A 17,062-nucleotide genomic window follows, 5' to 3' on the forward strand; every position below is an offset into this window, starting at 1 on the left:
AGGTCCACTCAAATGGTAATAATTTACACATCTGTGATTTTAAAATAACTGCTTCTTTAATGGCCTCTGTCGAAATGTAGGTATATACTCGATTTTCTCCGTCCATAGGAATAGACAAATCACTAGGACTAAACCGGCTTTAAAGTTGCATTTTTTTTTTAAGTATATATAAATATAAAAAAAAACGGGTAATATGTTTAAATCTTAATTTACATCCTCCCTTTATATTTACATTCCACTTTTTCAGCAGCCAGATTAACTATTGCACAGAAAAGCTATCGTTTATAAGCCCTTGTTATCTCTACCGTTTGCCACACCGATTCTCTCATAATTTTAAGTGCAATGTAAATACTAACAAAATATGGACTATGTCTGAATTAAATAGAAATAAATAAATAAAAATTATACTAATCAAAGCACAGCGAAGCCTACGTAATTTTAGGTCTCGTTCTATTATGACAGCATGCAATCCTCCAGACATACAGTCCACTTAGCAAATAACGAAAATTTCATGAGCTAACCCGTATGCCCACTGAAGTATTGAAATATGAGATTTTTCAAATTCAATTCAAATTCAAATCTCATTTATTCAAAATTGATTCATATAGATTTTTTTTCGAAAGTCAACAAACTACCACCGCTTAGGAAGGTATTTCGCTATGGAAAAGAAGCAGCGGCGCAAGAAACTCCATTTCTTTACTTCATCTATTATATACTGTTAATCATTTACTATCAAACCTTTATGGCCCTGTTTATATTACAGACATTAAACGTGTCAAACACAGGCCGTGTCAGGCAAAGCCATTTATACAATACTTTTATAGGCACAGTCCGTATCTACGAAGCTGTAAATACACACACAAAGGACAATACTTTTTTCTGCCGCAGCCATAGATTAGTAAAGATACTCGTAGTTCGCAGCCTTGAAATTGAATGAAGCCACAAACGGCTTATTAGTAAGTTCTTCTTTTGAATTCTTGACAAATAAAAACATTTTAGAGACAATTTACGAATGAATAACTAACACTGCGTAATTTACATAATAAATAAGTAATTATTTCAAATATTTAGGGACATTTTAGCTCGGAGACGTGGCAAAACTTTTTTACGCAACTATTTCAATTCTCAAAACTGGGTACATTTTCTTGTTAGGAGTGAATAATCTTTACTAATCTATGGCCGCAGCAAGGACCTAAAACGTCCTGTGTCTGTAAATGTAAATCAACCCTAATTGAACTCACCACACCCATCTTCGCTATGAAGCTATTTCTTTACTTGTTTTAAGTGTTTCGCTAAATAGCCGCGTGTTTTAGTATTCCCTTCGTTTTAATATTCAAATACCGGCAAGTCTCTCATTCTATGAAGGCATTCACAATTTGACGAATCCACTTCACCCACAATAGTCGCAGCACCTTTGTCACATCCAGGGAGGGAATCAATCCCGCGAATTGTAGGGCGCTACCCTAAGCTGAGGGTTTAGGGAAGATGCACTTGTACTGTTTCCATTGTCGGGACCTTGAATATTTGGAATATTTTTTATGTGATGCTACCTGATGTTATAATTGCTGTCTAGGTACATCAGTTACTAACTATAAAATAGAAATTAAAAAGTCATTAATTTCCAAATATTTTTTTTTTTTTTAAATGTCGAGTCCTTGAAACCACTACATAACCTTTATTAAAATAATATTTATTTAATAAATATTAAAATGTTGGCAAAATATAAAAATATCTTGGACAACTAAATAAACACTTTCAACATTCGCAACCCTACACTAGGATTCCCTGTGGTTGCCATGAACACACAGAAAAACAAATACACAAACACTCAGACACAAGAAAGATATAACAATACATCATTCAGATATCAGTCTAGCCGGAATCGAATCCGGAACACTTTACACGTCATACCAACATGGTGATCACTCCACACGAGTAGTAAAATATCTAAGAATGTTTTAATTGAAAAAAATCAGTATCGATGAACTATTAAGAAGTGAAGCAAAATGACGTTGCCGTACCAACAGTGGATACGCTTGAACGTGACCCAGTTGCTTTTGCCTCAACGTGCTACGTAACACAAGCACTTACCGTCGTAACTACGCATTGTCTGAGTACTTTTCGGATTTATTTACAAGAGCACTTTGAAAATATTCCTGAGAAATAAATATAATGGTGAGTGGTGCAAATAGTTGGCAACAATCTGAATCATCAGAAAATAAATATAAATCTATAGGTATTCACATGTTTACTCCGTACTGTTTATTTATTACAATACTTTTATCGTGTAACATAAATAAAGAAAGAATTTATTATGATAATATTTACATACGCTTAAGGCTTGTAGTATTTACGCACTACGTTTCTTTTGAAAGGAAGTCCCATGTTCAAAAAATTCAATAGTTGCCAGTTATATAATTATTTTTATTAATTTAATTCTGTGTTTCCAGTTAACTGGTATTTTCAAATTTGGAAATCGACAGAATCCATTATAACGGGGCTTAATACTCATGGTAAAATGTGATAAATCTTTCCGAGGAATAACAATAAAATTCTTGTCTTAGCACAACTCTACTCGTCATTCATGAATATTTCGTCCTATAATAATAACAAAAAATATTTGGCTGAATATACTATGGGTATATTAGCTTCATAAGTAGCAACAACATTATCTAAATAGCATATTATTACAGAGTCGCTGGCTACGCGCAAAATGCGCGATGCCACAACAAAGCAAAAAGTTCCACAAATGATGACGTAACACAGTATCCCGCGTAACATGTTTCAACAAATGTTCGCACCAGACAGTTTGAGCTCCCTACATGTATATTGCAAAACGTTACTCTGTAAACGTGAAGTAGGTACTTATGCATATTTTTCGAGATTCGACCTTCCGTATTTTTTTCGTAGCGAATTAAATGAGTATAATGTTGAGTGGTATGCCTGTGATCTGTAACTGACCACGAAAAAAATGCAAAACAGATCTTTAGTTTTCAAATAAAATTTATTACAAAGTTAAGTATTATTAAGAGTAATACGAGTACTATTGGAATTATATTACGAGTAGTTACTGGAATTATACGAAAGTACTACGACTATTGGAATTATATTTAGCCTCCTCCAGAGATATTTTTTTAAACATTCTTCCTTTGTGCGAAACTCATTTATATAAGGAAAATCCTGTGCAAAATTAATTCTTTCTCCCACCCGTTTTAAACTGCGCTTTGTCTCTTAGTCAATTTTAAGTTCATGTCATGTTTTAAGTTAATTAAAACACACATGCAATAAGTTTCTCTTAAGATTCTTGTCTAAGAATTGATTATGTAATAAACATGAACTGTAATTAAGTACTCTTAATTAAATTAATATTTAGTATATTTTACTCATACGTTACGATTCGCACACCCTACATCGCACATACCTATGTTTCCTTAATAAGGCACGGAAACAATCGGATAATTATTATGATCCATAGCTCTTTACAAAGACCATCATAGTAGTGTATAAATTACACATTTTTATAATTTCTTGTTCAACCAACCAAAACGACCAGTGGCTCTACAAATTCAAGGATCATGTTCAAGGACCAACGTGGCGCAGTGTTGCATAACTCCGATATACGAAGCGCCACAAAGCTTTGAAAGTTTCTTTTAAACTTTTTAAATCCACAGTAACTTAGTAATAAAATGCCATCACTGCAAACTGGTAAACTATTCTTCATCTGAATATCATCATCATCGTTTACCCGTTACTTTCTATTACATTAGATTTCACCGTAGTATTCAGGACATTAAAGTATTACTCTTTAGTAAGTAAGTATTTATCTACTTTTCCAAAGGTTCCATGCGATGTTTTCCTTCATAGCTTCAACTATAATAATAGTAGTATTAGATACATAGTTGCATACATACATTAGATACATAGAACATATTAGATACTAATAGACATTATCTAATACTCACAAAATTTCGAGAAATCCGCGACTATCTTTTAGGGTTTAAAAACCAGTAATTGAAAGATTAAATTTAATACCAGCACACAATGATTGCTAGTAAGAATGCTACTATTTTCGAATTTTCAGCATCAAAACAAAATAATCAACAAATAAACAATAAATCTCAACCGCGCGAAGGGAACCGGGAAGTGTTTTCCATTATTAAGGCTCTGATATACTGCAGTAGCTGCTTGTTAATATTTGAAGAGACTCACCCCACCTGAGATCCCGAGGGAGCCGTTTTACAGCGTTTCCGAATCATGGGGTTAATAAAATCTTAAGCTACGCTGCTGCATGGAAGATAAAATTTAGTAAATCGTCTATATACAATTTCTATTTAAAATATTTGAAGTCTAATCACGCCCGGAGCTCCTCGTTTGGAATACTTATTGCTAATTTTAATCCCCTTTATACCCTATTAGCCGGTTGACAATTAGGATGCCACTGTATACATTGTCATTAATGTGTAGCATTGCTGCTAGCCATTGATGCGATTTTTCTATCGTCTTTAACTAAAATTGTTATTATTAATACACTTGTTTACTTATCGTCACGAAATTTGTACTAAAATCTCTCAAATACAAAAAAAAATGTAAATCATTCCAGTAATTATGTAAATATTAGCGCGTAAACAAATGGACAAATATGTCGCTATAATACTTGAGGATGGGGCATTTTTTGCGCAATGGTTAGATATGATATCAACAACTCGTTCAGTTTTGGCTTTAAGTAACAATATGCAAGAAATTGGAACAATAGTGATGCCGCACTCGCAGAAAGATTTCTACAACATTGTAAGAGTCTGACAACTGTATTTGTGCACTTGAATCTTTATTCCAGTAGGAGTTATAAAACACATTTTACGTAACTTTTTAATACTTAAAGAGTATCGGCCCACCTGCGCTCCAACGTCGCAAAGGAGTCAGTTAAAATGAGGGTTTATATAATAGGGGAAAATAAATACATATAAACATATAAATGAAAATGAAACAGTAACAGAAAATTAAGCAAAGTAATTTTGTGTCAATAAATATTTTTTTTGTCTGCGTTTTTATTGAAATATACCAAAAAGAAGGAAGGTTATTCTTTATAGGGCTTATTTCTTTAATATTTCCTTTAGCCAAATGACTTGATAGATTATAATATGTGAGGCGTTTTAGGTTTGTCTTATGATAAAAGGCTATATTTTATACGCCCATTATACAGCCCATTTGAAAGAAATTTACTAAAAAACTTTAAAACCGGGTATATAAAAATTATTAATATAATATGTTTCAATGCTTTTTTAACAATTGTATCTTTAGTATTTGTAAATGTATCTTGCTTTATATAGAATAACTGAGAAACAAGCCTGTTAATATTTAACGCTTGATAGTAAATACATACTTGGATGACGACACTCGCCTTCCTGTCTTCCCGAGGGGACAGTTATGTAGTGAAGTGAATCCGAAACCGTGTCGTTACTTGTATTTTATGTAAGCGGTGTTAAAATAAGCTTACCTGTTAAGATTTTGTATTAAAAGTGTATACAAATAAACAAGATTACATTTTATGATTATGATTTTAAAATAACTATCTAAACATTAAAGATTAGTCACGGATTCAAAACTTAAATAAAACATTATTTTTATTTTTGTCCGTCAGCTTGTACGAACCAATAAAAAAAACTGGTGAACTTATCTGAACCTGACTTCCATGTAAAGATTTAAGTATTAAAATAACCTAATATAACTCTCTCTCAATATTTATACAACTCGAAAAGGAATGATATAGAAGTATTTATGCCAAAATATTTAAGATACTTGGTTAAAATGGAATATATATGGAGTAAAACATATGGTAATATGTAAAACGTTCTAAACAATATTCCATAGATAGCAACGCAGCTATGGTTGATGTTAGGATAGGTTAGAACACTTTTTCTTTTCATAGTAGTTTGTAGATGGCCATAGATGGCAGAGACCATTTCATACCAGACATGATGTAAATCTTTGTCCTTCTATTACACAATTAACTAACAGTTATTGTTGTTAATATAATTAATTTTACGCCACTGTATATTAACAATTCTAGCAAGTAGTAAGCAAAACTTCCGTAATTAAATAGATGACGCCATTCGTTAATACCGGCCTGAGGTTTACCCGTAACTGAGACCCTAACTAATGACGGGAGAAAGGTGTTAAGCACAATTTATCTTGGTTATGTAGGGTAAGGTTTATCGGATAGGTCAAAATTAAAGTCGAAATGACTCCTGCCTCAGAAATTGAATACAAGGCGTATTCTATTCGCTATTAAAACTTCCTTGTATTTTAAATTCAGAAAGGTATTAAATAGTTTCAATAAATTATTTACTGACAATAAGCGGCCAATAATTGTAACCCTTGTTATTCTTAGTTTCAATATACGAAAGACATAATAGTTATGGGGAATGAATTTCACTTTATACTCTTATTGATTTTCAAAGTAGCGCCACCGCCACACCTATTTCTACTGTTAATTACACCTACACTACTTTTATATTTTTTATTAAGAAGTTATATTGTTAGGTCATAATATCAGTCCTTCTCAAAGTGGGCGATAGGGTCTTTTTGAGGGCTCTGGTAGCTTATGGACAGGGAAGGAGGGGGAAAGAATAATTAGGGGACATCGGAGTATTGGGCGGCGTAGATTGATCTGTGTTAACTTGGCGATACTTTTTTCATTTTTACACCATGTATCCCTCGACTTATTTCAAAAACATGTAATTGTTAGGTGTAAAAATATATTTTACCTTAACTTGTTCTCATAGAGCAGAAAAGGTAAGTTACAAAAAAAATTGACTATAAAAGAGGGCAGTAGACAAAATAAATTTGAGAACCTCTGGCTTATTTGAATCCTTGCATTGCGTGTAAGTCGACCCCATTACACGTTGTCAAACACCTCTCGTGTTCCACTTAGCGTGATAAATTACTGTATTAAGTCCTTCGCGCCGAAGGTGTGGAAACATCATCTATTTACCATAATCTAAACTGTCAAACTTTGACATGGAAATGAGGCCCATAGAAATAAACGCAACACGGTACAATATTGTGTTATATTTTGTGTTAAGGTGCAACATTTTGTTACGAGTACTGTTTATCTATACTAATATTATAAAGAGGAAAACTTTGTTTGTTTGTTTGATTGTAATGAATAGGCTCAAAAACTACTGGACCGATTTTAAAAATTCATTCACCATTCGAAAGCTACATTATCCACGAGTAACATAGGCAATATTTTTTATGAAATATATTTGATAAATAGATTTTGAGGCGGTACAAAGTTTGCCGGGTCAGCTAAATTTATATAGGTATATGTGTTAAGTGTTGCTGTTTTCTGGTTTGATTGGTATGGCATGAAAGACGAGGCATTCCATCTTTGTCGGCATTTTTGCCGTATCACAAGAAAAACTCCAATCATATTTACGGCTTTATTTTTGATAGATTACGTAAGTATTGTAGTTAGAGGGAAGGAATGAAACGGATTCTATACCAAATGTGTCGGTCGTCGTGACAAGATTTCCGTTTCTTTGTTGTCCACATACCATAGTGATTCAATTTAGAAAATTGGCTAGATCAGCGGCCAGTGCATTAGTGTCTATTGTGTTCCATATCTCCTTCGAAGGAAGTTCGTGTCAGCTACTTATGGTGTTGAGAGCACATGAATTTAAATTAAATTTTATTTTGTATACATAATCAAAACTTATTTGTGGGAAGTAATAGCCGAGTGGTGTGAAACTGTGTTACTATAGCTGGAACTTCAGGATTCATTATACGGGAAAGTAGAATTTTCTGCAATCTGAAATTTATTTATCACATTATCATCATAATCATTAACAACCCATTACTGTCCCACTGCTGGGCACGGGTCTCCCATCACAATGAGAAGGATAAGGTTATAGTCCACCGCGCTGGCCAAGTGTGTATTGGTAGACTTCACATACCTTTGAGTTAAGTTGAGTTGAGTTCTTTTTTTTTATAAATCTCTCAGGTATGCAGGTTTCCTCACGATGTTTTCCTTCACCGTTTAGCAAGTGATAATTAATTTTTAATACGCACATAACTTTGAAAAATCAGAGGTGCGTGCCTGGGATTTGAACCTCGGACACCTCGATCAAGAGGCAGAGCTTCTTAACCACTAGGCTATCACTGCTTATAATATATATTATATTATTTATCACATGCTGAAGCAAAACATCCCCCAAAAATTTACATGTCTGAGAGTTCTGTAACAAGAGTTCTCAAAGGTGTGTGAAGTCTAGCAGTTGGGGGGATTACGGTTCTTACGGCGCCAAGATTTGAATGCGGTTCCGTATAGATTTCGATGAGACAAGACGAAAAGTAAGAATAAATTTTTTTGATATCTCGCTTAGTTTTCGAGATATCGATACTCAAAAATTATTGGAAAGTTTCGATTTTTTGCGTTTTAAAAGTGAAATTGCCGAGGAATGGCGCGGCGGAAACGGGTGCGACTGGTATCTCCGGATAGGGGAGGACGTGCAGAATACGGTAGAAGAAAAATGAAGAGAATTTGTTAATAAATGGCGGAGGAAAATGAGAAAAACCAAAAATGGATTTTTGAAAAACGGAGAAAATTATATTTAAAAATTTAGAAAACGGAGAGAAACGGAAGTAGTATGTGCGAAAAGGTATCGTTGAGACGAGTACGATGGTATAAAATAATTAGAAATCGGGCAAGGGACAACGAAGTTAGAGGTGATTGAAATTTGAGTTGGTATTGGTTAGGTTAGGTTAGGTTAGGTTAGGTTTAGGTTAGGTTAGGTTAGGTTAGGTTAGGTTAGGTTTTTTTTTATTATTATTATTATTATCATAATAATAGTGATAATCATAATAAAGGATAAAATATATCTTCAAAAAATTTTTTCAATAAAATTCCAACATTTTTAATAATGTATTTATTAATATCTTGAAAACTAAGCAAGATATCGAAAAAAATTATTCTTTGTTTTCGTTTTCTTTTCCAAAAATCTATCGAAATACATCATTAAAAGAATTTTTTTTTTTTTATTTTTCGATTTTTAAATATCGATATCTCGAAAACTAAGCGAGATATCAAAAAAAAATATTCTTACTTTTCGTCTTGTCTCGTCGAGATCTATAAGGATCCGCATTCAAATTTTGGCGCCGTAAGAATCGTAATCGTGCCTAGCAGTTTATCAATGCTAGAGTCATCATTGTGGACAAAAGCCTAAGCTCTTCCCACTCTGAGAACCCGCGCGCCGAGGGATGGGACTAAAATAAGATCCTGATGAATGTCCTAAGCCTTTCCCACTCAAGAGATCCGTGACCAGAGTTGAACAAAAATGAGTTCCCGATAATCGATAAGTGTACCTACAAATCCTTCGACGAAACTACTAATTTTCACTCATGTATTAATATACTACAGTATAATAATATTTCTAATAAGCATAGGTGTATCAATACCTAAACAAACTTTATTGAAATTTATTCGAGTATAGTATTTTTAACATAGCTGATGTTTGCATTGTATTCACGTCAGATTACGTGATGCGTGATCGTGTATTGCTATTGAAAATAACAGATTGCGTTCGCACATCTGCACAAATATTTTTTGTTGCATACAATTTGTATTAGCGTATACCGTTGTGCACTTTTATTAAAATTATGAGCAGAATGCAGATGCCATTTTATTGAGCTTAATCTCCCATTCGGCAGCTTAAAGCTCTTCTGTGGAATACAAATGAAAAAAACACGAAAACATCGATTAAATATCATTCAAATAACACAATGATGTATTGATACGAGTATTAAATATAGTCTGAAGTAAATGTAACTCAAATTTAATTAAGTTTTGTTAATTAAAAAGTTTGATATAGAGCTTTTTTCCACAAAGAAAATGCTTTGTGAAGAGGCAGTAACTTATTGAAGCTGAAAAAAAAACGATGAAAAGGCGACTTTCATAAAAATGTGTAGGTAAGAATATTCTTATAGTTAAGGCAGCAATAGCTTAGAGCTGAAACTCGACGTGTCAATCGGAAGGTCTGAGGTTCGATGTTTTGGAGGTCACGGTATGCTGTGGATCCTGAATGTCATCATTACATAATATTCTATAAACATCCGACAAGAGTTAAACACTGACCAGCACCTCACTCCAACTCATTTCGACTTATGGTAGACAAATAATGGTTAAGTTTCATTACCATACCTTCAACCCATTACTGTCCCACTGCTACACACGGGTCTCCTCTCAAGTAATGATAAGAATTAAGCCATACTTCACCGCGCTAACTTAGTGCGTATTGGTAGACTTCACGTACCTTGAAAACTGTTTTCTTAGATTTCTCAGGTATGCATGTTTCCTAACGATGTTTGCCTTCACCGTTTAAGCAAGTGATAATTCATAACTAACACGCACTTAAAAAAATCAGAGGTGCGTGCCTAAGATTTGAACCTAGGACCCCTTACGCATCAACCCTTCCAGTTACAGTGCCCGTGCCCAGCAAAAAGGCATTGCAGCCAAACAAAACGTTTCAATGTCCAATCAATTTTATAAAATTACAGCTGCCAAAAAACAAACTAAAATTATCACGTCATTAGTCCGAAAGTGTAAAGAGGGTTCACACTTAATTGATAGTTCGACACGTATCCACGCATCAGCGAGACTATTCAATCAGAACACAATGGGCAACCCTAATGTTAAGCTCGTTATGCACTATCCGCCCCTGCACAATTCACAATGTATGGCTGATTCGAGGATATTGGATATGTTAAATATCCATGTATCGAATAAAGGAGACGAGATAATTGATATTTTTTACTGAAATCTGTGTGACAGGCGCTAAAAAATCCAGTTCATTTAAATTCACCTAAATATGTTTGCAAAAATTTATAAGCGTCATATGGCGTCATATGACAATAAACTCAACACGATTTCTTAAAATGGTCATTGTATGTGTTAGAGACATTGTATTCTACGAACACACATAAACATCTTCAATAAAGGGATATAAAGGGGATGGTGTATATGCCACATTATGACAAAAGTTCGTCATATGATCGTTATTGTGCATTTAGAAAAAATATTGAGGGATCTCTACGACGGCTTAATGGCCGCATGTCATAAAGTTTTACAAAATAATCATCTGCACAAAAGTTCGAAATTAGAACGGGGGAACGGGAAAACAAATTGGGGGATATTTCAATAAAATATTTTGTCTATGAATTCATTTTTAATTTTTGTCTATGAATTTTTGCATCTTTAATAATTGTTCTATCAGGGATTTATTTATCTGTTGTTGTAGAAAACATTTTATGATATTGCAGTACAAATATTACATTGTCAATATTATCGCAATATTCATATTTTACATTTTAATAATAATAATAAATGTGACGTAGCGTAGTGAAGTATATGCCTACTTGGCTACTTGTAATGAAAAAAAAAATTGCATTCGTAAAACGTATAAAATCATAAAATTCATTCAAGAAATAGTCGTTTATTATTTTGATTAAATTATACATTGAAGACTGACATTTATGGGGGCGTTAATACTACTTTTGCACCATAGACATATTTTTTTAAATAAAGATTTTTCAAAATTGGAATGGTGATAGATTATCATAAAATGGAGGACTGTAGAATTTACTGAATTTCTATTCTTAATAATCTTGTGAAATTGTACACATCAATGGAGTCAAATAAGAGTGCCTGTGAACAATAAAACTAATGTATAATGTGAAAACGAATCCAAAACTACGTGAAAGAAAGTCGGTCATTTTTTAATATTATAGGTGCGTATTGACAAAATTCAAGAACAGTCATAATTACTGTTCAAGCCATAGATTAGTAAAGTTTTAAGAATTGAAATAGTAGCTAAAAAAATTTTGCCACGTCTCCGTGCTAAAATGTCCCTAAAATATTTGAAATAATTATTTATTTATTATGTAATTTACGCAGTATTAGTTATTTATTCGTAAATTTTCTCTAAAAATGTTTTTATTTGACAAGAATTAAAAAAAAGAACTTACTAATAAGCCGTTTGTGGCTTCATTCAATTTCAAGGCGGCGAAGTATCTTTACTAATCTATATTCAAGCCCTATATTTAGAAGCTAAATCACGCGTGGCTACATTGCACCATTTTGCAATAAATCAACGCTATCATTCTATTATCTGCGCCGACTAATCATACCATGTGTCTGCAACTAATCACGCCAAGTTCCATGTATCATTCCCAGCTCCAGTTCATTGAAACTAATGACAGCTTAATCGTGATAAACGGTACGTAATTAACCAGAAATTCCGACTTCAGTAAGTCATCATCACAACTATTTCTAAACGTAGTTGGATTAAGTTTTGGTTATTCTGCTAAAAACAGCACTGCAGCGTAAATAATAACATGTTAAAACTGTTTGTCTTAATACGACCTACGGTTTAAAAAAAACACATTAGGTTGTTTTTTCATCTGCAGAGTTTGAAATTTTGAACTGTATACTATTTAGAAATATCTATTTTTTTATTATAGCGCTTGACGCTACCAATTCTTATAACACCAAACTATCGTTCCATATGAGCGCCATGGACCCAGGCAAGAACAAGTAGGAGGACCCAAATATCAAACAAAAATGTAAATTCACCATTTAGTTGTCTATCTTACCTGAGATTGTTCAATCTGCGCATTTCAGACCAGTATTGTGACTGCTCCACCACGCGAGTTGAAATAATCAATTAACAAGAGGTCGACTAAAAGCGACTAAAAGCGAAAAGCGTTGATTTATAAAGTTTCACCAAATGGCTGTGTGTGTTGATGAAATATTGACACACGCAAATAAGTTACCCTCCTTTCGGGAGTCGAGTTTCCGAAACCACTTCTTAGCGAATGCGGGCGATTATGTCATGGAGTAATGTGATACGACAAAGCTGAGCTTAGCTGGCAATATCACTATCTCACTAGTGCAGTACAAAACATTACCTAATACAAAGATAAATTATTAGTAAAGATTCCCATTATACAAATTATCTTACGTTGGCAAAATATTCCTTACATTTAATGGGTTTATTTTTAAGTAACAAATACAATTTTAAAACCATTAATTAGTATGAAAATGACTACTAAATTATTAATTCGTTTACTATTCTTTATGTTATCCTAAGTATTTACGGCCATTATTAATATTTAATATCTTTTTGCCTACCAATTTGAAATTTTACAAAATATAATACCTATAGATACAGCAAATGTAACATTTCGAAGGCAAAATATTGGATAGATTGGTTATCAATAACGGGCATTAGCGAAGTAAAGTAAAGGATTAGGATATGGGTACATATATGACACAGGAACTTTCAAGTTACGGTTAGTAAACCACATGAGGTGCATCGAAAGCAAGTTAAACCCTTAGGGATCAAATTTCGTACAATCCGCAATACTTATTATCCTTCTAGAATTGCAATATTGATTCATTCTATGTTCGGTTTATTCGATTTTATTGAAAGTAAATATAGAAGGCTATATTTTATAAAGGTTACTTAAGAATACATGACAAACTGCACAAAAATAAATGACGACTTGCATTGCACAGTGGTTAAAATGCTATCGGGAAAATCTCATTTGAACAGTCAGGAAAATTAAAAAGTTGACCTTAACACCCATAGTAGTGATTCAGTCAAAGTAAAATAAAAATACTAGAAGTAACATCAAGGTGAACTTTTTAAAAATTCAAGGAATATCTAAAAATTACGAAATTTCTCAATTACTAGTAAATATTACGATAACGTAGCATATGTACCGTAAATGATTCCGTGTCGCGTAGTCGAACCAAGAAGACCCCTACCAATTTATAAACTCTACATGAGACTTTCTTTCGGAATTTATAACCAAATTTATGCTACTGCTTATCTTCAATACTATACCCTATGTAAGATTGCTACCATACTAATTTTCGTCCCATGACTTGTCCAATTGTATAGCTTTCAAAATATTCCATATAACGCAATCGTTTATAGATATTTCAATTACACACCACAAATTCATGGCAAATTCGAGAATGTACAAAAATACCCACACACCACAAATTCATGGCAAATTCGTGAATGTACAAAAATACCCCTCAATATTTTATGTAAGATTAGTACCATCCTTAAATGATCCAAGAACCTTAGAGCAGTCGGAATATTCTCTATAACAAACTCGTATAGGCGAATTAGAAATTACACGCACTTACTCTTGCGGCACGCAGTACCGCAAAGTGAAACGGACACCTGACATAATCCAATAACATTGCAATGTCTATGACCTCAGGATCTTGGAGCTACCTACGTAATTGATGGTCATAATATAATACTTTGTATACTTAACTTCATCCATAAATTTCTATATTCAGCGCGAATGACAGTTTTTTTGGAAGTTCATAGTATCATTAGGTAGAACTACATGTAAACGAGCACGTTGTTCACCTAATGGTAAAAGCTCTTGGACCTCTATACCTAGAGGACACCGTCCCAGGATCCCGAACGTATTCAGTATATTTCAGGTCTGAAATGGATGAATATCGGGGTAAAAAATAAGATAATATTTTTATAGTTATAAGAAATTCCACCAAAAACACTCTTCAGCCTGATGTATAAAATTAAGGTGAAGTTCTACCCACAATTTTATTTTCTAAATAAATTCCATATCTATATAGACCATATTCATATAGAAGACGGGTTCCATCTGACGAGCTACTACTTCGTAGAACTAAGATTGTCGCCGCATACCTATGTAAGTCAGTCTGACTGCAACCCATCTTATGTTCCATGTGAACTTAGACAGAACTAAGGAAGGTCCAGTGCATTCTCCACCAGGCTTCTTCAATGAAATGTACCTAGCTACTAACGGTCTCGCATCCAACTTCTGACCGCGCTCCACGTTGCATGTGACTTCGTATGAGTTACAAACGCAGTGTTCCAATCTACTGAACTCAAGGGTCATATGCGCTATTAATATTAAAATATGCAAGGTGGTAGAACCCTTTGTGGTTCGACTCCGGCGGCACCACCGCCACACCTATTTCTACCTAATAACAGCAGTGTTAGGCGCTGCTGTGTTCCGGTTTGAAGGGCGTGGTAAGGGAGACAGACTTTTCCGAGGCGTTCCAGCTTAGCCCTCAGGGGTAGCGGCGCATCTGTGGCCGACCTCAGGTAGGAATATCTAATAATTTTGTATACTTACAAAAATGATACCTATGGGCTTTATTTGTTTGGAAGTGTGTTTTATCAGCATACTGTGACGTAACCACATCCTGCGACAGGTTCACCTCACGTCATAATGCGCGAACACTGACGAAAAAATCCGGTAAGGATATCTACTCAACATTGTACATGGTGACAATGTATAAATCTACTACTTATTTATACTAAAATAGTCCTCAGGGATATGATTAAATCCAGGTAGGTTTCCTGTCCTGTTTGTGTTCAGTGGCAAATGTCCGTGGGCTGCAATATCCACCTGATAACAGGTGGCCTATGCGCTCGTTTGATCTACTCATACATTCAAATATAGTCTCGAGTTCTATTTTTAATTGATATCATTATTCATAATAATATGTTTTTAAATAAAATAGAGACTACATAGTCTTATAATGCAAATATACTAACCTACCTGAAGAATTTTTGTAAAGATTTTTAGTGGTTATGTATTTATTTTAAGTTGTTGTTGATTATAAAAATTACACATTTACATTTTTTATATTAAAATACAATAAAAATTGTCCCATATATCAACATTATGTTTCAATATTTAAATATTTTAGACAAATTTGCGAAAGCTTTCATTATTTTGCTATCATTTGAAAGCTCTACACAATGTAGACTGTACAATCATTTTATAATATGGTAAGTAAAATTTCGATTGGCAAAATCTGTTCCAACAAATTGTTAAATGTGTCCCTTACCTATAAGTCCATCTGTCCTGCACAGGCACATAGCCAGACACAGCAATCCTGTGAGCGTGCATCGTATCCGAAACACCCTCACCATTTTTCCAGACTCACATCCTTCGGCGACATTTTCCACCCAAAACCTTAACTCAACACGTAAACTTTAAACCGCATATTAATTACTCACTCGCGGTCGCATTATTAACACAAGTCATTGACGTAGTTTACAATAATAATTGGATTTAGAGTTGAATGACAGCGATCGTAAACACGCTCGCGGGGCGTCGGTGCAACAAGCGACACAACCTCTCCCTTCGAAAGCTAGCGCGGTACTGAACGAAATTTTATTAATATTTCGTTGTAAAAGCTACACGAAAGATCGTAGCAGCTCGTAGCGTTTGGGAAAGTCCGCGACACATTGATCGAGTTTTCATTGGAACTTGTTCGTTTATGGGAATTTTATTTTATTAGTCTTCTACGTGTGTAATAAAATTGTGTTGATGGCTGTTTGTGTTAAGTGGGATGATAAATTAGGAGGATTAATGATGTAACTATCGATTAACAGCTTATAATTATTATCATAGAAGAAGATAACTTGAAATATGTAATAGTCATATCTGTTTTGAGATTAGGAAACCAAGTTCCTATGTAAGAAGTTAATAATGGTTATGAATATTATGAATGCATTTTTATAACAGTCCTTTTGGTATATCGTGCATAATTTGTATTATTCGTAATAAATGTTTCTCTTGCTGCGTTTTTATGCATATGTAAGGTATCAAGCTGGTTTAATCTCAAGTTTGGTTTAAGTTTAAATTTTAAATAAAGTTTTAAATAAATAGTCAAATTATTACAGATAGATAACTTTGGTAATTATTTAAAGTTTGTGACGATTACTGATTTACTTAGGTAAATATGATAATATGTACACAGAAATAAAAAGTGACTTAATGCCTGAAGGATTTTCTGCATGTTCAATCTTATGGCAGTCAGATAGGGAAATCCGGGATGACTCCAGAAAATAGGGATTTTCCAGGATTCTTGCAAAATGGACGGAATTGTGCAAAATTGTACATGTGTTCTAAGTATACCGAATTGCTGTTCCCCCAAATATTCAGCTACAGACCCTAAAATACTGATGGATTGTAAAAC

General features: G+C 33.7%; 1 protein-coding gene across 1 annotated transcript in view; it reads right to left on the reverse strand.

Annotated features, from left to right (window-relative positions):
- Nucleotides 1-16,226, reverse strand: part of LOC140747991 (uncharacterized) — a 167,213-nt gene extending 150,987 nt beyond the window's left edge. The window contains exon 1 of the mRNA XM_073080669.1: nt 15,926-16,226. Coding sequence (XP_072936770.1) covers nt 15,926-16,010 — 85 coding nt within the window. The 5' untranslated portion in view covers nt 16,011-16,226. The remainder of the gene's footprint in view (nt 1-15,925) is intronic.
- Nucleotides 16,227-17,062: the final 836 nt, after the last annotated feature.

Source organism: Epargyreus clarus, unplaced genomic scaffold, assembly GCF_041222505.1.
Source record: "Epargyreus clarus isolate Ecla_fem2 unplaced genomic scaffold, WU_Ecla_fem_2.2 ptg000015l, whole genome shotgun sequence".
NCBI lineage: Eukaryota > Metazoa > Arthropoda > Insecta > Lepidoptera > Hesperiidae > Epargyreus > Epargyreus clarus.